The sequence below is a fragment of the Ostrea edulis genome, chromosome 7 (genome assembly GCF_947568905.1).
Source record: "Ostrea edulis chromosome 7, xbOstEdul1.1, whole genome shotgun sequence".
Lineage (NCBI taxonomy): Eukaryota > Metazoa > Mollusca > Bivalvia > Ostreida > Ostreidae > Ostrea > Ostrea edulis.
In genome coordinates this window covers 77521900-77547058 of record NC_079170.1, presented here as the reverse complement: position 1 = coordinate 77547058, position 25159 = coordinate 77521900, and the positions used below count along the sequence as shown (strand labels likewise).

The 25159-nt window shown below is 33.7% G+C and overlaps 1 protein-coding gene and 1 long non-coding RNA gene across 2 annotated transcripts; one reads left to right on the top strand and one right to left on the bottom strand.

Annotated features, from left to right (window-relative positions):
- Positions 1-2014: 2014 nt before the first annotated feature.
- On the top strand, positions 2015-5516 carry LOC130048541 (uncharacterized). Its single transcript, XR_008797329.1, has 2 exons — positions 2015-2410; positions 4022-5516. It is a non-coding gene; the product is annotated as an uncharacterized LOC130048541 (long non-coding RNA).
- A 1540-nt stretch (positions 5517-7056) lies between these two features.
- Positions 7057-22772, bottom strand: LOC130048540 (ryncolin-1-like). The gene is made up of 6 exons (XM_056145396.1): positions 22642-22772; positions 22088-22219; positions 18406-18551; positions 9515-9614; positions 7973-8143; positions 7057-7359 (listed from the first exon to the last, which is right to left on the bottom strand). Exons 1-6 carry the CDS (start codon positions 22727-22729, stop codon positions 7298-7300), a joined length of 699 nt encoding a protein of 232 aa, XP_056001371.1. The 5' UTR covers positions 22730-22772; the 3' UTR covers positions 7057-7297.
- Positions 22773-25159: the final 2387 nt, after the last annotated feature.

Sequence of the window (25159 nt, the reverse complement as noted above, 5' to 3'; positions counted from 1 at the left end):
GAAACTTCTCTAAACCGGCCAGATGTCGGACCGAAAAAAAACGGCCGGTTTAGAGGGGTGGCCGGTATACCGAGAATTTAGGATATAGAGACATTTCAGCTCAATTTTTATTAAATATTTCATTGACATATCACAAACCATATAATATGGTGTTCAAGACTATTATTTCACTATTGGAAATAAATAAAAAAAATAATAATTTACTAACATGTTTATTTTCAATTATAGCACTAAAACTAATTAAACATGAATAAACATTTTTACATTAACATGTATAAATAGTGGAAAACATTCCGTTTAAATAAAACTGTATTTGATATATGTATAGAAATTTGTAGACTAGCAGCATTTATGTAGAATTTCGGCTTATGTTTTAATAAACAAAACAAACACATAGCCATAGGTACAGAGTAGGTACTGCTCACTTTGATATGGGGATCTATGATCAATTATCGGTGGAGATCAAACTAATCCGCTAGTACCTACAGGTAATTATTACGAGAAATAGTCTTGCTGCAATCATCTAATTTTAACTTACAATTTATAACAGGATACATAAAGAAAACACAGAGGCCTATTATTGGAATTCCTCTTACCTTTAAAAACTCTGTTTACGTCCATTGCTTATATCGTTAACAAATTTGTTTTGACGTTTTTGAAAAGTACAGTAGTAAATATATAATTTTAATTTTGATGTTTCTTAGGAATTTATCTATTGAAAATTATCATTAACAGTCATGGGTTTGTTGTTTATTAACTACCGTTTATATCCATGTACAACAATATGGCGTATTGATTGTATTCATTCAATATGTGCATATCTGTTTATAACATTTCGTACCGAAATTTGAAAGGGTCACTTGGATTAGCCAAGCACCAATTAACACCCTGGACAGCACAGGTAAACTATAGAACTTATAGAGGAAAACACAAATATAATTAACAATAAGCACTAAAGCTACACTACAAAACTAGCTAAACACTTTTGCAGCGGATTACATGTTGCAGGCTTTGTTATTGACTCAAAAAAGAATAACAATCAGGGTGTCTGGTCACCGTGGTATCAGTCGGTAAAGTGTGAAATTACATATACCTCATAAGCTGCAAAGCATGCCAGAAGCAATACGTTGGTGAAACAGGAGATCTCCGCAAACGTATTAATAACCACCGGTCGACCATCAAAACCAAAAGAATCACTGAGCCTGTTGGAGAACATTTCAACCTAGATGGACACAAATGGGAAGACATGATTGTCGTGGTTATTGATCACAACCAAACCCGGAGCTCCACAGATAGAAAGAAAAAAGAAAAATTCTGGATGCACAGACTAAAGTCATTCCGTCCTAACGGCATGAACAAAATTATTGACTTTGCCAGAATGAACATTGGCTAAACCTATTTTTGATATAACAATGTTATTCTCCCTCTGATAAACGACAACGGTTTATTTCTCATAACTTTATTTCTCTTAAGATATCTGCGTACCGCCTCATATTACCAACGATACATCGCCTTGCTTCACCAACTGGATGCATAGCAGTACCAGCACTGCCAACGTCGTTGGCACTCATCATCAACAAGTTCCATTTTTAGTTTTTTACAAGTAACCAATAGCTTAGACATTACGCCAATTTCACTTACTATTATCTAAAATTTAGATTTTCAATAGTTTGATCTAAGGGAGAATACCACGATGTACGAATTAGCTGTTTCACCTTTTGATCGGCCAAGTTAGTTCTTCCATTAATTAATTTCACACTTTACCGACTGATACCACGGTGACCAGACACCCTGATTGTTATTCTTTTTTGAGTCAATAACAAAGCCTGCAACATGTAATCCGCTGCAAAAGTGTTTAGCTAGTTTTGTAGTGTAGCTTTAGTGCTTATTGTTAATCATATTTGTGTTTTCTCCATAATGTAATCATTTCACGTCCTGACGAAGGGACAGGTTGTCCCTAAAAGGACTAAGACCATGTTTATCAAAATTCGGCCTAACGTCCTAAGTGAATAATTTTTTGTTAGAAATATTCTCTAACATGTTCTTTTCCTATAATGTACTGGTTTTTATATGTAGAGTTCGTGAAAGAACACTATTTTTAGGTTTACATTACTAGTATAAATCCTATAATTTGCTCTACTTTTTAAGATTGCGTCATACAACGTCGCTATATATTATTAGAAGTGGTAACGTATTGTAAAACATAATTATGCAATGAGCGGTTTAATATATAATAAGATCTTGAAAAAGAAATTTTCTTTCAAAATACGCAATAAGGTTATTTTACTTATAGCCCCGAATGGCACACCATATTTTTCAATCCTTCATTCGGCCATTTTCACACGCCGCGCCGTTAGCCTGTTTGTGCTGTTCGTGGAAGTTGCAGAGGATGTACTCATCGCATTTCAACGTAAGTTTTAGAAATATGAATATACTTCACCTCTACTCGTTAAACTGTATAACCAAATAGGTGTACCAATTGCTCTTAAAAATAATAAACAAGTCGCATGGAACGAATAGTATGGTGCGCCTGTGGTGTGTTGACAAACACATAATATTCACGCATTGGGCTGTTGGAAATCCCACAACAAATCTGTTAACTGTTGTCAACATATATTTATTGTTTATCTATTATAATTATATATTGTTAAGATTTAAAATTGTATGTATATCAGCTGATCAGAAAAATCAGCTGTTTCACGATCATGCCATTTTCAATTCCAAGTGCATGACCTTCTCGGGTCTATTTGAATTTTCTTACATGATGTTTGACTCACTTCACACTTTGAACTTTCCATGTATCATTGTATGGTCTAAAAAGTATTTGTATAGGTTAAAGAGACATATAATTGTATATAGATGTATATTTCCATAATGGTATATGTTTCTGGGGTAGCATGTAGACCTGTGGGGGGTTATAGGTTGAATAGTTTTCGAACGATTTGGTATTCTAGTGTTCTACTATGTTTAAACTTAACTTAGTGATTATTTAGTAATCAAATAAAAGTTATATGATGAATCGATACATTTCTTCAATTTACTGTAAACAAAAACTGTTTCTGTGGTTTGGAATCTGTCTGGTTTTAGTGCATAATAAATAACTTCATAAGTCAATAAATATATTCTTGTTGTAGTGATGACATTTGCAAAATCTGTGAGAATAGAAAAAAATGTGTTAGGGTCAACAGAAATTTTTAATTAGGGTAGGTCGGGAAAGTGGAAACCAATTAACATATATATATTTTTTGGCCTTACGCGGAAACATGGATTAGAGAAGTCGGAATGATTTTTACATTCAATAATTTTTAAATACTTAAAAGCACCATTAAGCCAGGAAAATCATAAGAACAGTTTGGTTTTATAATTTAAATATGCCTTATTTCAAGATAAATTGTAAACATGTCAAACTTAATTTCAACAATTACACTTACAACTTACATGCCTGCATTGGGATTAGATATAGAATCACTCAGAGAATGTTGAATTTCATGGGTACTAGCTACCATGATTTAAGCATATATTTTTTATTTAGCTTATCTCCTTTATATTATTGAATATTAAATTTTTCCATACATCTACCACAAGAAAGAGCATGAAAGATAAAAATATTTTGTGAATTTGCTGATAATTGTGAAGTAAGATACATGTAATATATCAACATTAGCTACAACAAAAATTATTAGACGGGGAATCAAATTCAAATGAAATGTTTGTGTATATAATTATTTATGCAGAAATGTACATGTAGCTAAACTGTCCTCTATTGTTTAGTTGGAGACATGTTAATCTCCCACCGAATACATAAATGTAATTTTTCTGAATTCTGTATCAATGAAAATACATGAGGGCATGAAAGTACAACTTCTATATGAATATTATAATACAGGGGTTCGTGTTTGCCCAACTATCTATTTTGTATTGCTTGTAGGAGTTATGAGATTGATCACTGTTTGTTATCTTCACCTTTCATTTATGATATAGTTTTGATAATGATATAATACTGGAGTAATTTGAATTTCAGGATGATATAATATGTACAGCAAAAATTGATGGCAAGGGTGACATGAATCAGATTGACAAGAATCCATATTCCTACTCCTCAATAATGCTATCATCACTGCCATCAGATTCATCAATGATAGTGGCATCAGTGACACATGCGGATAAGTGTTGGACATCACTGAAGGAATAGCTTCCTTGTTGTGCCTGCCAATAGCAAGGTACCAGATTATACAGCAGTTATGTGGAAACAGATTCCCACAATAGGGGGACCAGATTGACACCTACATTGTACAGTATCAGGCAGTTATATCAGAACTGGAAAAACTGGATCCAAACAAGACTATATTGCTTGGAAGAAACATGTCGACTCTAAAGTTTAACCCTTATTAACCCATGGCACGTCTATGTCATTTGAAATATACCTGTGGAGGTTTTTAAAGTGTTTTTTTTTGGGGGGGGTATTATTTGGAAGAATTCATATTTGATGATTCAAATGAAAATCTGCATGTTGAATTATGAATGTCATAATGTACTTTTTGAATGATGAAAAGTGTAGAGTCAAAAGTTATCAAATTGTCAAAAACACTGGTCAGGTCTGAATTCATCATCTTGGACACCTTGCAGTTGGAATTTTGATCTCTATGAAGAAATGCTGAAAATCTTGCAAAAGAGGAAATGACAAGTTGGGGTCCAAGGCACTTGCATATATGCATGAGAAGGTGTTCTATCCAGGCTTGAGGTCAATTACATAGCAATGTAACGCCTTACATTACCTAGAAAATTTCACATTACCATTACTCCTATTTTGAAATATAATGTATTACATTACTTGAGAGTGAATTTACATTACACATTTACATAACATACTGTCAGATATTAAAGAAATGGCAGAAAAATTATTTCTGTATTATGATTTTTAATTATACATTAACATAAGTACACAAAATATTCAGCAATGTTAGGAAACATATCTATTAAGTTATTCATTGCATTTGATTGTCATCAATGTTTCAAATGCTTCAGTCAATCACTAATAAAATGAATTATTCTAAATCTTCGAAATATCATCAAATATTTGAAGTAGTGTAAATGTAATGAAAAATAATGTGCAGTACAGTATGCATTACATTACCATTACTTGTAATGCAAAAATGGTCCATTACACCCCCATTACATTGAAACTGGTTGTCATTTAATTACCATTACCCCAGGCCTGGTTCTGTCGAGAGGTATTTAAATTCTCTGTAGAGACTTTGTCTCAGGAAGTGGCCGAGATTGGTGGTGACAATTTTGTTGGATGTGAATTTACTGACACACATGTCTACACTTGCTACACAATATAGCATGTGGTGGTTTCAACAAGAAAGTTCTTACTCTGCAGGAAATGACGAATAGCTAATGGATTCACATTTTTTCTGACTTTTCTTCTGTACATTAGATGCATTGGAAAAACTTTCCTTTCCATTATCTTTTGCTGGTTCATTCTTTGAAATAAAATCAAGTCCGAAAATAAAGTATTTTGGTTTGGTTTTTTTCAATGAATTTTAAAAAATGTAATCTGTAATCCTTGCATATTTTCTTGGTGTTCTGTGATTGCTATTTTTATTTGTATTCAGGTATAATTTCATCTTCAGTGTCTTGAAAGAAATTAATTTTTCAATAACGCCAAGAAAAATGTAGTTAACAGTATGATTTAAAAAAAAAATACTGACACGGGTAGGAATTGAACCCGGATCTCCCGATTGAAGGACGGGCTCTCTACCACTAAGCCACGACGTCTATGACGTCAAACGCTTAAAAATCCTTCATATGTTTACTTGCCCTAGTTAACGTTATACTTTCGATATATCGGCAATAGTTTTAGTTATATCAATGCATGTTCTATAAATTCTTTTCATTTTGATCTTAGTAATTCTGTTGGTGTCGTCTAAATAAAAACTTTCTATAGCATTGAAGGTCCGATTTGTCGGACAGCAGATTCGTTTGTTTACGCATCAAAATTCTATAGCTTTTAGAATTCCTGCACAAACTTATGATAAAAACACCACATAGGGGTGTATTCTGCATGGAAATGATGTAGACTCTACATAAGCATGTTGTTTTAATTTTTCAAAGCAACATAATTAATAAAATACCCACAACTCTCACAAAAATAAATAATTCCGGACTGCTCTCGATTTAATTCAAAGTTGATATTCATCAACAGCACACCTTTCGATCCAAAAAATCGTTCGTGCAAAATTTATTTGTATTGATAGATTTTGATAGACTACAGTCAGTTTCTGGATCGAAGGTCGTGTTTTATATGAATTATATGACTAAATTTGAAAAAAGTGGAGATTTCTGCAGAAAACCAGACCGATACCGGTTTTGTCTTGTATAGAATTCCACAAGCTGACGTTTTGGTGGGGAAATCTTAGCACGTCGCGATGGTATAAAGATTATATTATCAAATGATAACAATTTTATTTCAATTCATTCTGCTTTATTTTTTAACACACCACAGGGCCGATATAGCTAAACATGGTCTTAGTCCTTTGACAATTCCAATTGTTCATGTCGTTGGTCATTCTAGTGCTTTATATAATTATTTTCCCTGACCATTGTATCTATTTAATATAGATCCGACAGTTTTGGATACAGAATGTTGTTGGTTCTTCAGTGCTTTATATATATATCAATGGAAGTCGTTGTGGCCGAGTGGACTTACGCACTGGTTTGACAATCTTGCTAGGCGGTGGGTGCCGTACGTCCCTGGTTCGACCCCGGGCTGGGGCGAAAATTTTCAGTACCTAGTTGTGATTATTTAGTGCTTTATATATTAATTAATTGATTTTCACATGTATCGTTTAGATCCTAGGGGTAAAACGTAAGATTGGGTGTTATAATTGTTTGTTTGTGCTTTATATATATATATATATATGTATATATATATATATATATATATATATATATATATATATATATATATATAAAATCATGTAAGAGTACATTGCAGTACATATAGCATACAAAGTCTAAGGTTTAATCAAATACGAATAACTATCTAAGTGGTTTAATTTCTAAGAATTTATTGATCAGCACTGAACATGTTCAATCACATTTAGGTCTTTGGTTTGATCATCATTTTTGACGATTTCAAAGAACCATAGGTGCTCTTGTGACCCCAGAGATACCAGACAATTCCTTTGCTACTGGATGATGGTTTTTTATAGTATAGACCATTAAGATTACTAAAATGACATGATTTAAACCACCATCCATTTCCATACGATGAGGCACAGTTACCGCCCCATCAGTCGTTATCACTGTCTATTGTGGTGAATTTCATCCCATCATGATAAGCAAGGGAATCCCCTGTGAATAAATAAGTGCATTTCTTATAAAGTATTGATAATATAAATAATTTACAGATGTACCTACGTCAGTACGCATTGACCATGAGTATCAGTTGAGGAGCAGATATAGACACTTCTATATGAAGGATGTAGGCAAGAATGTGTTACGAATGCAATTTATCACGGGAAATGAAAAAAAAAACCTAGGTTTTCTTTATGTCAAAAGTACATGTAGAAGACATGATATGTTAAATTATCATGTTTGAAAAGTCTATCCCAAATTGTACATGCTACATGTAAATAAAAACACTTTCAATACCATGGTTCTTTAAAATAAGGTGAAGATAACGAACAGTGATCAATCTCATAACTCCTACAATCAATACAAAATAGATAGTTGGGCAAACACGGACCCCTGGACACACCAGAGGTGGGATCAGGTGCCTAGGTGGAGTAAGCATCCCCTATTGACCGGTCACACCCGCCGTGAGCCCCATATCCTGATCAGGTAAACGATATCACAATGTATTCTAGAAACACATCAGTTAATTTTTCCCGCAGTACTTTTTTATCAACAGTCACGATATTCATTGATTTATGGAACTAGAGATATCATAACATTAAATACGTACTCATTCCGAAAGATCCACGGAATCCCGATACTTTCAGCTTGTACTTATGTGATTTACTTCCAACAACAAACGTCGAGTATTGTGCAATTCCTCGTTCCCCGTTGAACCTCTTCATGTCTATTCTTAGTTTCATTTTCCCACGTTTTGTAATAGCATGTATGGCATTGTTACCTGAACGAATTTTCAAAAAATCACGACATCCAGATTTGATGTATGAAGATATAGACATGCATCATACCTAACATTTTGTTGCAAAAGTACGTAACTAAAGAAAGCTGAAAATAACGAACAGTGATCAATCAGTAACTTAATGAATTTTCGTAATATTTCATGTTTGTAAACAAAACATTTTTTAATATTCTATTTTTGTTTGTACAGTATGATGTGGTGCACTTCTTCCTTTTCAACTACGATTTGAAACTCTATATTTTCTTTCAATACGTGTTATAAAATTTCCAAATATTTAAGAGTATTTTTGAAGAGATAAGCAAGAGTTATAAATCAAATGATATATATATACACGGGATATATTATCCTCGAAAAAAACTTAGAAATGAAGAAACCAAGATAAAAATAAAACTTCTATTCCATTCCTCCTACCTTTATTTACAGACCCTTAACCATGCTGCTACATTACTAGCACGGACCCGAAACGGACGTTGAATAGTTTACACGATAAGCTGCACGATTTACCCGGGACGATGAACGCTATAATTACCTGTATCTGAATGATTCATAAAATCACAAAAGTTTTTACCCGCGGGAAAAATAAACCCTGAAGCGTTGTTAAAATCCTCTAGTAGTGTCCCTGAAATGTTGGGAAGGGAGAAACGGTACATGTATATGCTAGTCAGCTTAACACCTTGTCTACCATTTAAGCATGAAAAGTGGAGAAAATGAACAGAGATCAATTGTATAGGTCTTACAAGCAATACCAAATAGAGAGTCGGACAAACATGGACCCCTGGACACACTAGAGGTGGGGTCAGGTGCCTAGGAGGAGTTAGCATCCCCTGTTGACCGGTCACACCCGCCGTGAACAATAAATCTTGATCAGACAAAAGGTGTCATCCGTAGTGAAAATCAATGTGCCAAGAACAGCCTAAGAAATGGTATGAAACACGTCAGACAACATTAACTTTTGGCTCAATGATAGGTTGTATTGGCAAACTAGATCGTAATAACGATCATGCAGTGATCACGCTGTTTGTGGAGTTTTATTAGCTGACGACCTTGCATCAAAGGGAACGTATAACGGTTTACTAAGAACACTGACCGAGTTGCGCGGAATAATGAACTATTTGCAAGCAACATTGAATGATTCACAAGGAACACTGAACGATTAGCAAGGAACACTCAACGATTTGCAAGGAACACTGAACGGTTTGAATGGAACGCTAAATGGTTTTCTCGGAACGATGAACATAATTCTTTTGAGAGGTAGTAGTACGCTTAAAAAGGGTCTGTAAACATAAGTATATTCAAGTACTTTGATTAAACTATGTAAACATAATTTTCACCCTACAAAAATTAAACATTAACCAAGCCAGTATTCGTGATCCGGACGACCAAATCCTTCCGCAAAATCTTTCCATTTTTTGTTTTGAAAGTTAGTGGTTCCATCCATTCTTCTTTGTATCACCTGAAAAATAAATGGAGCAATAAATTAGACATGATGTATGCCAGTAGAGCAATGTAAATTGTTCGTTTTATAACCGTGAGATTATGAGTTTGAACACTGGACCACGCTCTTGCCATGGCTGCATCAAAATCATGACAGTAATTGCTCCTTTGCCAAACAATCCGCATTTATAATGACAATCAAGACGTAATATAGTTAACATGACGATAAAAAAAATTCGCCGAAAATATGCAATTGGAATCCATTTGTTAGGACAGGTGGAATATTTTGGAACTTTGCTGATATTGGATCAAATATGATGAACTACAAATATCCATTTCCAGGACTATGATATTCAATTTAACATATATAAGACTGACGCTATAATAATACGACGTCTGGTGGTTTTAGTAAATATATTTTCTATATTGAAGTCATCAAGTAATTTCTATATTGTAAGGCACCTGATACCACCTCTGGTATGTACAGGGATCAGTGTTTGCGCAATTCTTTATTTTGTATTGTATGTAGGAATTATTAGATTGATCACTGTTCGTTGTCTTCACCTTTCGTTCAAACTTTGTTTACATTCAGAGGGAATTTTACCTAGTTTGATTATACTTTTGAATGATACCTAGATATTTTGATAATACATTTTTTCCATGAATCAAATGTTCGGATTGAATTTTATCGTACACAGGTTTTTTATTTTATTTTAATAGTGTTATGGAGTCGACCACTTTCTTTTTTTTTTTAAAAATATATCCACCTGGGGTGATCGACAAAATTCTGAGCTTTTTTATTTGTAGTCTCAAGTGGCAATGTTGTAAAATTAATTGTCATAGATTTCATTTTTTTCCGGACACGTTCACAATTGTAAAGTAGTCAACAAAAACTGAAGCGACACTTTCGGGTGCATTTCCAACTCTTTTGGCAAGTTGTTTCTGGACATAATTTTGTTTGGCGTGGTTTTGTCAACGATTTAATTTGGAATAAAACAGGCACTCTTGATTTTTTACACATTTTATCAAAAGAAAATAAAACAGGCACCGGTGATTTTTACATAATTTATTAATAGAAAAGAAGTTCACATCTGTTTCTTTTTGAAACCCAATACTATTTCAATATCTGTCATGACTTTGAATCATGATCATTATCCTTGATGATTACTATATTTACGAGAAAGGGAAGCACCAATGTACCCATAAATTGTACTAAACTTCTCATCTTACTGAAACAAATTCTGACTTAAGAATTTCGTAAGCTTTAACTTAAGATACGACACATCTCTTTTACTAACGTGTTCATAAGTTTACATCGTAGACTTAACTTACGAAATATTCTTAACATACGATCCGACGATGCGCAAGCACATTTGTTACGTTCGCTTTCAATATTTCATAGCACATATCACAATTAGAATATTTATTCAACCAATGTGGGTCCACAAAGGAGCATTAGGATATACAAGGTTCATGCATATTCAATATTGGCCTTCCACAACTAAGGAGATGCTTAATGGATAATTAACGATTATAATGCACATAGATTATCAAATAATCTTTACCAGAATCTAAGAATATTTTTGTAGAACAATATGTTTTAATGTACATCTATTAATACCTACACCGTATAATTTTAACATACATCTAAAAATACAAGGTCATCCTTAAAAAATATTTGGTGATTTTAGTCGCCAAACTTGTGTTTTTCATGATTGCATGTGAAATATAAATAGTTTTCAGATATTCTTTAAATACATTTTAAACTATTATTTTCTAAATGCATAAATCTATAGGTGAATTGACATAACTATAATACATTGGAAGTATCCTCTTAATATGTGCATATATTCGGAGAGAAAAATCTGCAAATTTTCAGTTCCGCCATTTTCCAGCCATATTGAACTTTTCGGTGCATTTACCAATGCAATTGCGCTGTACAGGGTGCAGACAGTGAACAAGAAAAAGTGTACACCACAGAAAGATGTACACTTTATTGTCGGTGTAGAGAGAGAACAAGCCCGCCCTAGAATTCTAAAAGTAGAAGTACACTTACATTGGGAAAAGGCAAATATATCTATGTTGTACCAACTGGAGGAGTAAATCTTATGTACCCCTACCCCTATACGTAGATTCAAATAACTATTCATTTTCTTTCAAGCACATGGATTGTCATTCTGACCCTCGCCTGCCCCCTATTGAATGCATATAAACAGGGATCGATAACAAGGCTGTGATAATCCTGAAATTCTATAAATGTTTTATAATCCTAGTGTAGCGTTGGTGTATTGTTCAAAGAATAAATTAGAACAATACCATATTGTACAACATCCGAACATCTAATGCAATGGTTAAATATTACCACGTGTTAGGATATATCCCCTGGTTTTTGTAAGGATACACTGAGACTCATTCAGAAGCCTAGAATTGATCTAGCTGATCATAAGCATTTGGTGTCAAGCTTTTGGTAACATATGTTGCCAGTATTTAAAGTAACATGGCTCAATTTTAGGGTCTAGATATATAAAAGCGTTTTTCAAAGTGGTGGAGGGAAGCCGAAAAACAAATTTACATCACAATGGCATAAAATTATTGTACAAAAATAAAACATTCCCTAAGCTTCAAATAATGCACGAAGAAGGGGGGATGGTCGTTTGTTAACTGCTCAGGTTCATTGCATCATCAATCCTTACCATTCAATGCACGGGGGGTTGAAATTGAAGACCACAAGATAGCGGTTGCTATTCCAATTTTAGATGCGGTTTGAACTTTCTGTAACAATTTCTTTAATATCATATCTGCCACTTTATCATTTGCATTATGATGTCAAAGCGAAAGACCATGACGTCACATATTTCATAATTTTTTGTGTGGAGATTCCCCCGTGTCAAAATGTGCCTGTGGTATCCTAAAAAGTATTCTTGGACGTAGACATCTGGAATATTCCCAATGTACTTTCTTTATTTTGTCTGTCAAGTGAAGATTACGTGCTTTCGAAAAACGTCTAGCGTTCAACTTCGCTTTCGTCTTGAACATTTTAATGAAGACGCTGGGGTTTGTTTTCATTTTCTCTAAAAAAAAAAAATGGGAACACCAAACAGCATGAAAGCAGCAATTTTTAGTTTAATAGTTGACAGACAGTAACTTGCGAAAAAAAAATAGGGTGTCGTAAAGTTACGATGATTTTTAGACGGGATCACGTGACCCCGTCTATTAGTTTACTGTCAGTCGAGGCCTCAAAACGGAAGCCGTGCGGAGAACACATGAATTGAATCTACGTGGAAGAAAAGAGTGCATAAATTGCGCTGATCATTTTGTACACATATTTGAAAAATATAAGATTAATATTAGAAAAAAAACAAAGCAATCTTTTTATTTTTCATTGATTTATAAAATGAATTTGAATTATCTTTCAAACAGAAACGATTGCAGTTTCCATGAGCAAATATTCTTACTTTGTTTACATGCGGCCTTTTTACGGAAGAAACCAAGAATATGCAAATGTATCCGGAGTTTGTCGTAATATTTATTATATGCACGCAGAAAAAATAGTTTTAATGCAAGCCAACACTATTACCCCCGACAACTATACAGGTGAGTTTTTTTGGACGTTTTTCTTATCGATTTTGGGATCAAAAGGTCAAAGTCTCTTTTTCACTATATACTGTAGATTTGAGCTTGCCTCTAGCTTTCATACATGATACATGGTACTTGCTGGTGCATGTTTATCAGACTTCAAATACTGATGGCATTCAAGATTCATGTTGTTTTTGAAATCCAAAGGTCGATGTCATTATCACATTAAATACCTATTGCGACTATTCAAAAGTTCATACTTATAACCTATATACAATACGTGCATGTTTTTACTTCGTGAATGCAAGCTTGCATCATTTTCCAAACTGCAACTCGACCATACGCATCTTTGATGCTTAATATTTTGAAATTATATAATTTACAGTTCTTTATATTATATTATTTTTAAAAAATGCCTGGCGTGTGGACTTGTATATTTATGATTGACTATCACATATATATATATATATATATATCTTTCATTGCCCAGGAAACTTCTAGTCCTAATGTGTGTCAAAAATTTTTAAATTATGTAAATAATTTGTGAAAATGTTTACAATTTACATGTATATATTTACAGTTCTAGTAGTTTAGAAACTATTCCTATACCCCCGAGATCGAAGATCAGGGGGAATATTGTTTTTGTCCTGTTTGTCATTCTGTAATTCTGTCTGAAACTTTAACTTTGCTAATAACTTTTGAACAGTAATAGATAGAGCTTTGATATTTCACATGAGTATTTCTTATGACAGGACCTTTCCATGGGTATCAATATTTTTTACCCTGTGACCTCCACCTTGAAGTTTAATTTACTTTTTTAAAAACTCTAATCTTGCAATAACGTTTGAACAATAAGAGCTAGATTTCTGACATCTCATTTGAGTATTTCTTGTGACAATACCTTTTTGTGGGTAGAACATTTTTGATCCTGTGACCTTGACCTTGGAGTTTAACCTACTTTTTGAAAACTTTAACCTTGCTAATAACTTTTGAACAGTAAATGATATTTAACATGAATATTCTTTATGGGAAGACCTTTCCATGGGTATCAACAATTTTTTACCTTATGACCTCGACCTTGGAGTTTGATCTACTTTTTAAAAAACTTTAACCCTGCCAATAACTTTTGAACAGTAAGACCTAGAGCTTTGATATTTCATAGGAGTATTTCTTGTGACAAGACCTGTTTGTGGGTACCAACATTTTTTACCATTTGACCTTGGATTTTGACCTACTTTTTGAAAATTTTAACTATGGTAATAACTTTTGAACAGTAAGTGATAGAGCTTTGATATTTCACATGTGCATTTGACCAACTTTTAAAAAGATTGACATTTGTCTTAACTTCTAAATAATAAATATTACAACTTTCATATTGCACTTGAGCATTTTTTGTGACAAGATCTTTCTACTGGTACCAAGATATTCGTCTTTGTGACTTTGGCCATTTTTGGAATTGGCCATTATCGGGGGCGTTTTGTGTTTCACAAACATATCTTGTTTTATACAAGTTTGGAGTGTGTACATGTCCATTTCATTATAACCTTTTCTGTTATATTGAAAATAGCGATGAAAACCCAGCATTCCAATTTATTTAACCCTGATCAGGCATCAGTCTGTATTATTAATTCAAAATCTCACATAGCAACAATATTATATTCTTTACACAATCATAGTTCACTGTTCTACATCGATGTTATGACAATTCAACAGTAATGCTTTTACAATTTTTAATTGTCCAAATAATGACATATGCATAATAATCTAAAATGCCTAAATTTGCAACACTTCATGTCATATTGTTTAACTTAAAAAGACAGTTGTTCGGCTTGTGGACTTGTTTATTTATGTTGGACTGTAACATGTAAATAGTTTCCATTGCATAAAAAACTTCTAGCCCAAAGTGTGTCAAAAGCTTTGAAATTACTATGTTGCCAATGTTGTTACAATGTTTACAATTTACATGTTCTTTTTTACCGTTTTAGTAGTTTAGAAAATTTCCTTTACTAAAGAAAGAATTGGAGTGTTTATATATCCACTTGATTTTAACCTTCCATGTGTTATTGGCAGGTTGTATTGTGCAATTCCAAAGTATGCCATTATCAATCTTATCTTTAACATTTGGTTTCATTATGTTGGTCCATAAAAAATAAGGTATAAAACATATACTGTCATATGTGAACCTATCATATATTATCTTTCTGTTCTGTTGACATATTAAACTGTGTTCCATACCTTTATCGAGATTTCTTTTCATTTACATTATTATAGCATTCATGCTTTTTCACAAGAGTTCAGCACCTCATTTAACTATGAATAGCTGAAGATCTAAGTGCACAAGTTAAAAGGGTTACCCTCACTATAAGATACAAACCAAGAATATTGAGGTTTAAAGACCCCCCCCCCCCCCCCAATAAAAAACACCGTACGGTTGCTTCACGGATCACTGAATGTGGGCGGAGCTTATTCATGGTCAATGTTATTCACCTGGAATTTACCTGGCCAAGAGATCGGTTGTTGTGTATATTTTTATGATATACACAGGAAATGTCTCAGGTTATTACAAATTATGCTTAGTGTCTTGATTTGTGCAAAACAAAAATAATTAAAATTTCTACCTACATGCATACCGCATTTCCATTTCCCGTAAACCTTCAAACTTGGTCATGTTTATGTATTGCAAATGACAGGTTTAGCCCATTTCTAAACCTTTGTTTTTTAAAACTTCTAATTAAATTTTTATATATCGTATGTCAATAATTTCCTAAACATAATATTACCCGGCGTTTCCGGGCACTTCCTGGTGTCCTGGGAGTTCGCCGTGTCGTGGGTGTAGTAGGTAAAATATCCGTGTTTCGAGAGAATGAATAAATCCAAGTAGATCTGTGTACATGTACAACCAAATGAAGATACCCCATCAATATGGGCCAGCGGTAGGGTTTCTGTAGCTGTAGTGTTTGCATAATCGTGGTATCCAAAACAGAAGCTCACACGAAGTCTACCCCCTCCTCTCTCTCTCTCTCTTTATCTCTCTCTCTCTCTCTCTCTCTCTCTCTCTCTCTCTCTCTCTCTCTCTCTCTCTCGCACTCTCTCTCTCTCGCACTCTCTCTCTCTCTCTCTTTAGGGTTTCTGTGGACGTATATTTTGTATTGCGATGCCATCCCAAACAGAAGCTGACACGAAGTCTACACCCCCTCCTCTCTCTCTCTTTAGGGTTTCTGTGGACGTAGTGTTTGTGTAACGATGGTATCCCAAACAGAAGCTGACACATAGCTAGTCTACCCCCTTTTTCTCTCTCCCTTACTCTCAATCATTGATTAATGAGTAATTATTGTTATACGTATGCAACATTATTGCCATATTATTTCATCTATAATATTGCTGCAGTTTTACATCTCTCTCTCTCTCTCTCTCTCTCTCTCTCTCTCTCTCTCTCTCTCTCTCTCTCTCTCTCTCACTCACTCTCTCTCTCTTTATCTCTCTCTCTCTCTCTTTATAAATATAAAACCGTGATAAATTATAAATAGAAATATCTCAATAAGTCTCTATCTCTCTCTAAATATAAAGCCGTGATAAATTATAAATAGAAATATCTCAGTAACTCTCTATCTCTCTTATCTCTCTCTCTCTCTCTCTCTCTCTCTCTCTCTCTCTCTCTCTCTCTCTCTCTCTCTCTCTCTCTCTCTCTCTCTCTCTCTTTATAAATAAAAAACCGTGATAAATTATAAATACAAATATCTCAATAACTCTCTCTCTCTCTAAATATAAAGCCGTGATAAATTATAAATAGAAATATCTCAGTAACTCTCTCTCTATCTCTCTCTCTCTCTCTCTCTCTCTCTCTCTCTCTCTCTCTTTCTAAATATAAAGCCGTGATAAATTATAAATAGAAATATCTCAATAACTTATCTATGCTTTTTTACTATTGTTTGATTTCTGATTGTGTAATTTATAATGCATGTGGTATCTCAAACAGAAGCATTTTTTCAACTACTATAACAGTTTTACGCATGAGCAATATAACCATTATACATCTTGATGTGCTGCGCCAATAAAGAATTGTTCATGTTTTTATACATATAAAGCAACAATAAATCATTAATAGAAAATATTCCAATAACTTATGTTTGTTTGGTTTTTTTATTATTATTATTGTTTGATTTCTGATTGTTTAATCTATAATACATGCATAAAGATGGAGAGAGAAAATACGTTGATAAATTGCGTTATATAAGGGGCGTTAGAAATTAAAATATTCTAGGTGCGAGTCAATGCTATCAAAACTCAGGTAGACTGGGGCTTTCCTCGAGATCTGAAGACTGCCGGTCATCATTAACCATGATTGTTATCAAAACATCTTTCTCGGGTAGCTGTAGACCACGGTTTCTGTAAACGTCAATCAACCTAAGCTCTGTTGTTAAAAGTTTGATTGGCCAGCGGCTTATCATTGATCGCGACACAGGTAAAATTTGGGTCGTTAACTTAAAGTTGGGTCTTTAATAAGGAAGGAACTATCTCGGCGAAATGATAACCAAGAATATCGAGTTCTGGATCATATTGATTAAACAAAACTGGCCACAAGACTAGGGGCCACAATACAAGCATTCCATTAGATATTCGTTTTGGCCTCAAAACCATAAAAAAGGAACAGACTTCAAGAAAATTTCCATTTTGAACACTTCTTTTCTTGTATCAAAGACACGAACAGGAAGTTGTACTTCAATCTGCAATCCAAGGCTTATGTCTGATTGAAGTATTTGTCTGGAGATTTTCCATATGAATTGTCATGTTAGCATAACTGCACAATTTCTGAAAGTTATACATTGAACAATTTGACCTCGTCTTTCAGTATTTCCAGGACTTTGATTTTAAACCTAACTTAACTCCATCAATTCACAAAATCAGCTGATTACGGAAGTCAAACTATTTTGGGAAAACCTACTGGTAAATTATATCTGTGAGTTACGAGCTGTAATTCTGATACGGCTAGAAGTAGTTATTAAATTGAAAGGTCATCTCACTAAATATTAAGGTAAGACAACATCAGGAGAGTAGTTCTTATTGAGTAGTTTATGTATACAAACAACCACCATTTTCAGGTCAGCAACGAATACTTATGTTGGGCGATTATACGTTACCGGCTTGTGCTAGTTGTTTATCTTCAAGCGATATAATTCATTGTGTAATTTTGAAGAATTAATGTAATCATAAAAAGCTATAAATAATTGACTTACCGTCCATCCCCCTCCTTCTGTTGTCATATCACAAAACGCCTTTTTCTTCATTCCTTCAGTGGGATAAATAGTATATACACCGTCTCTGTTTTTCCTGTGTGGCTTCATTTTCAAAATTTCTGAGCAGTCTTTGTACTTTTCGGGAACTTTTAGTGAAGAATAGAAATATTAACAAATCAATGCATGCATATCATTTTTTTTTCTTTTTTTTTTGTGTGTGTTTCATTTTAAAATGGACAAAGTTGATGACAGCGCAACGTTGAATTCTTTCTTCAAACTGCAATGTAAGGGTTTATATTAGCATGTATATCAAACGTACCCTATGGCGTTTTACGTCGAATATATGAATCAGGTACAGATAAAATTTACAGAAATTAAAATACGATAATATTAAGAAGTCTGAAACACAAAAATCTCATAGAAAATTGAAAATATATCATTATGGGTTTGTGTGATGAATGCAGTTGTTGACAACACGGACGCTTATGAGCGCACAGAACGTAGTGGGACGTAGTGTTAGATACGTTACATGATATAGTCTGTCGTTAATTCGTGGTGAGCAAAAATACACAAAAAACTACTCGACCTCTTTTCGAGATTTTTTCTGCAGTCAATGAAGGTCATTTAAAATAGAAGTGTTCCCTAAATGACTTGTGTAGCTGCACAGAGAAGAATTGAGGTAGTCATAAGCAATGCGTTATGTCAGTAAAAATTTCACAATAGTTATACCACCGTCAACATTAATAAACAATGTGTACCATCTCAAAATTTGAAGTTAGGATGACCGAGTAACATCGTGGTATTGCTTCTTCATGCAAAGTTTTCTGTTGATTGATTGATTGATTGATTTTATCCTGTTTAACATCCCTCTCGATGACTTTTCACTCGTATGGAGACGTCACCAATACCGGTGAAGGGCTTTAAATATAGACCCATGCTCGGCAGTTACAACAACCATTGAACATTGAAGGTTCTTTAGCGTGTCACACTTAATATGACACGGGGCATCCGTTTTATGGTCATCTCCGTTATCTTCAACTTACACAGAATATTAGTTCGCATATTAAACCATTTGAGAGATATAGTACGATACACAAGCACTAATTAAATATTGCTACATAAAAGTTCGTGTTTGCCCAAATTTTAATTTTGTATTGCTTATAGGAGTTATGATATTGATCATTGTTCGTTATCTTCACTTCATTTAGCTAAAAACCCGACGAAGTATAATTTGTAAATTTTATGGGAGGTGTAAGATTAATCACTGTTCGTTACCTTCACCTTTCCTATAATCCATACCCTTTACAAGGTATTGTGCATAATAAAAAGACACCAATTGTTTTCAGTACTTCATAGTGCTAGTTTGAACTTACAATTGCTTGCAGAACTGAAGATCTAAATCAATTCCTGTAATCAATTATTGGTTTAATCATCGAAGTTAAACAATGTTTCTAATGAAATTGTCTATCTATAATGATATTTCTATGCCGCTTCTAATCAGTTGATATACATTTAAGTATGGGGTACGATCTAAAGCTGGGACGCATCTGTAAGAGTGCCATTTGCTTGAACGAAGCATTAACAAATTGATTCGTTAAATAATTTCATGAAGATAACGAACAGTGATCAATCTCATAACTCCTACAAGGAATACAAAATAGATGGTTGGGCAAACACGGACCCCTGGACACACCAGAGGTGGGATCAGGTGCCTAGGAGGAGTAAGCATCCCCTGTCGACCGTGATACCTTTAGGGATATTGATTGACTGTGTATTTTTTAACGTCTCTCTCGAGAATTTTTCACTCATATGGAGACGTTACCAAGGTCGGGGGAGGACTTCATTTAGGCCTTTGCTCGACACTTACGGTCATTGAGCAATGAGGGTTCTTTAGCGTGTCACATCGACTGTGACACGGGACATCCGTTTTAAGGTCATCTCTGAAAACCCTTAACGTTCAAACCTGGTGCTGAGCGTTTGGTGATGGAACTGGCACTACCTATTTTAACCACAGGGGCTAACCCCATTTGTCCTTGAACTCTGTGATACCATAAATATAGAAAGGGGTCTTAACCAGATAAAAGAAAACTACCCAATCACTTCAAATGCCTAAAAAATGAGAAACTAACTATGGTATGCGTGATTTAATTTGAATTCAGCTCACAATTCCATGTAATGTAAACAAGGCTCGTACCATGTTTTTGTTTACGCAGGTTAAATATAATAGTAAAAGTTTCATTTAAAGCATATTAAACAGTTTCTAGTAATTGGTATATCTCATTGTGCTTTAAACATGCTATTTTTTTTATTAAAACATCTATAAGTAAACAAAAACATGACACGAACCTTATTTACATAACAAAGAATTGCGGATGCTGTATCTTACTTGTAACTCAACACCTGATATTCAAAGTTTGGTTGACCATTAACAAGCATTTTAAACATTAAACTGGAAAAAGAAAAAATTCTAAAATATGTAGCTCAAATTGTGCTCATGCCCCTTTATTGTGCGAATTATTATCAATTTCAATTTCTTGAACATTCGTTGTTTTTTGTTTTGGGGTTGTTTTTTTTCATTGAAAATATTTCTGAACACAACAGTAAAATGAAAGATCATAATGTATATTCTTGTCTACCACCCTTGTCCAAGCTTAAATGAATCGTGCAGGATATTAATTGTGATACAGAGGAAAGTATATGACATTTTCAAGGGATTTGACAGAGAGGAACATAAAGATCTTCAATCAAAATGCTTAAATTTTTCATCTATCAATATTAATTCCTTGGAGTAAGAAGTTATCAAAAGCATATTCTACTGTATTTTTTCTTCGGAAAATCGTATTTGATCATAACTAATTAAAGGATCTAGCAAGTGTTTGAATATTTTAGCGATACATTATCATGCTGCATTATGTGATGGGACAATACAATAATTCCAGTTATATAAGCAAACAATGCATTGTTTTTCATCTCCAAACAAATATGTATTCCCTTCTTATTGTTCATAACAGTGCCCTGAGCTTGATTATAAATGAGAAATGAACCCATTAATACCAGTATAATGTTTATTGACCATATCAGATGAAAGTTATAAATCATCTCGTATTATATGTTTATTCTAGAACAATTTTCAGTGTGATTAATATTTACAATTCTTCATCTTGAAATGAATTGCTAATCCTTTGAAGTCTTCATTTTGAACAGTGCAATGTTGGGCATCGACATGATGTAGACTGTTTAAAGGTGTTTGCATGTTCCATGGATTAAAGACAACACAAATACACACAGAGAAGATCTAATCCTTACATTAGAAATAAGCATGTTTAGTGCATACTTTATTTCGACTGGTTGGGATTTGTGCCAAACTCTAAGTAAAATCTGACTTTAGAAAAATGAAAACTGGCACTGTCACCATATTTGTACTCCAAAAATAAAACCCACCGGTATTCATTAACAGTAGTGTTTGACTGAATATATATAATCACAGAAGTATGTTGCGACAGTTACTTGTTTCATCCATTTTTTTTATCTCGTGGATACATATTTTATCGTTAAAGAATAGTAATTATTGATTCATTGATTACATTCTAATTAAAAATAGTACACATATGTACGTGCAATAAAACATCGCTTCTTAAACAGCAAGTCTAATTCTTGACAATGTCGTCAACTATATACTTACATTTCTTTCTGAAAACGAGACCACCGCCTAACTTATACTTGGACTGTAAAGTCAAAATCATGGGACCACTGATAGAAGCGGACATATCGGTGTGTTTCCATGGCACATGCTTCAGAAAAGAGCCAACCTCACCTGTTGGGTGAGAAAGTGTGTGATAGAAAAGATGTGTAATGAAAAATATTTCAGGAAAAGAGCACATATTGCAACATTTCAAATTTTATTCCTTCTGAATTGTTTCTTAACATTGAAGAATTTAGATTTTTTAAATATGATTATGCAGATGTATACGAATAAAAACATACCTAGATACATTCCAGGTAGATCTAATATGGGTTTAACGAGTTTAACTAATTTGAAATTAATTATTTCATCACAATGAATATTATCGATTATTTCAGTTTGTTATACATACACATCGTGGTATATGGAACTCATTTAAAATGGTTTGATATAAATACAATCATATATTATCTTTAAAAGTTATCGATACACATCCTGGTATATGTAATGTATGTATATGTAGAATGCTATAAATATGATTTTTATATTCTTACTTTTGACAAAGGCATGGGGTTTAATTCCTGAAGAATCCGTTAGTAATGGATGAAACAGAAATACAACGCACAACACCAAACACAACATTCTTCCTCGGAGGACGTGCACCGTCTGATAGGATTACACGACTTCTGTGTGTGTCACGATATCTGATATCATCACACAACATTGATCTGACATTCAAACATTCAATTAATATGAAATACAATCTCTACACAGCCCCCACCACCGTGTGTTGTCATTCTTGTTTTAAAATTCGAATTATTATTTTCATTCACCACATATTAAACTAAACACTGACATAACACCATCTCAAAATAACAGCATGTGCAATTATATGTAAAGTATTGTAAAAGAAAGTTTGTACTTTTGATAAAATAAAACCAATGAAAATAAGATACATTTTGCTGATAATACATGTACATAATATCAATAGTCAGTAAGTCCTGTGTTGCTATATGCTGATAAGGGTAATCATTAATGCTTTTTAAAAGCTTGTCTAATGTGTACAATGAATTATTTAAAATATATCGCACAAATACTACAAACTTACATCTAGCACAGACAACCTAGCACACACTGAGTGCGTGGATGATATTTTATAATGATATAGATAGTTTAATATGTAAATTGATTTCTGACAATACAATATGTGTGTTTTATTAGGTATGTATTGTTCAGCTATGAAAAATCTGTTTCGTAGGAAATATCTTAAACTTTTTTAAAAAAGAACTCCTTTATTATTGTTTTCGCTCATCATATTGGTTTTCCGGGGATACTATTGCTTTTAATCAAAGTAATGATAGTACCGAAAGATAGTGGCGTGGGCTACAGTACGGTCAGCGCGGATCCCGTATTTTCCTCGCTCCCCCCGCGGGATAGAGCTACCGCGGTATATCTCAGGTAATCCTGCATATCCTGCGCTCCCCTGCTGTCCCGCTGTTCTCGCCGCGGTCTCACCTGTAGATGATTAATGCCATCAACAAACGCGAGTTATCTCTCGTTAACGTAAAAAAAAATACACATATATACATACTGATCATAAACTAAAAACAGATCGTTTGTTCAGCAATACTATAAATAAATCATTAAATTGCCATATACATGTGCATGCATCGCTTGTAAAACACATTTTACAAAAACTTCTCATGTTACCTTTATCGAACCACAGATTCAATATAAGGGTAGATTACCATATACCAATGTCGGAAGATGACCATATACAAGTGCATATATATACGCTTTATCCGTAAAACGGCAAAGGTAACTTCACGAAAACTGATTATCCCTGTCAGTATTAATCACATATCAATTCTTTTTCAGGAATTTAATGCTATACAATGTATTTGTACAAATATTTAAAAACAAAACATGGGTAACATAAATTTATATCAAAGTTGGGAAAAGAAAACCTTGCATAAGCAAATTCTAATCTTTAGAAAATATGAGAGAGAGAGAGAGAGAGAGAGAGAGAGAGAGAGAGAGAGAGAGAGAGAGAGAGAGAGAGAGAGAGAGAAAGAGAGAGAGAGAAAGAAAGAGAGAGAGAGAGAGAGAGAGAGAGAGAGAGAGAGAACGAGAGAGATATATTAATATTCTCTCCAAACCATTTCCCCCCAATTCGAAAGATAGTATTATATAGGTGTCCCTATAGCTATACCTAACACAGTACATTTTCTCTTCTAGACATTGTGAAGACGTCCTAACTTAACAGGTTTCATTGTGTAGAGAACGTCTCGGGTATGTGTATATCTGTTACATAACACTTCCTGTCTGCTTCAACGCCCCATACCGCGATCAGCGCACGCTCTACCCGTGAAACTGCTAAGACAACATTAGACTAGCCACACAAACACCGCTTGGTGATCAATACAAATAAAGCATCAATCTAATTAAAATAAAATATTAATTAGATCCAAATTCTCAAATTTTAATTACATTTTGGGGGCTTTGAACATCTGAGAGAGAGGGAAAAAAACGCAATGCATATTTCAAAGGAGGTAATATAATACCAAAAAGTAGATAACAAGTAAAACACAGTTTTGGGGTATACGCCACCCCTCTCGTATATGTATGGCCTTCCTCTACAACGTATATTAAATTTTGATTTAACATGCAATTAGAGAGTAATTTTGATGATACTGACATTCATATGTACCGTTATAAAAGGAATTAGTAAGTTGTAAGCGAGGAAACTAGCACTTGACGAAGGAATTAAAAACAAACACCCTAGTTTAATTATTGGTAAAATTTGGTGGGTATAGGTAATTGTAAGCTGATAAGGAGATCGCATGCCCTGGAGTAGAGACATTACCATTTTGACATCCTGTATTCGACACATTGAACATATACACACAGGGTCTTCTCCCCGTGTGTTGTTTTAAGAACACGTGCAGCAGGGACCCAACAGGTGTACATATAAACGATGTTCGATTGAAATGAGAAAACAAAAAATCTTTCCTTTAGCATAATATAAAATTTACATTTTTTTATTCTTAAAACATACAAAATAATATTTTG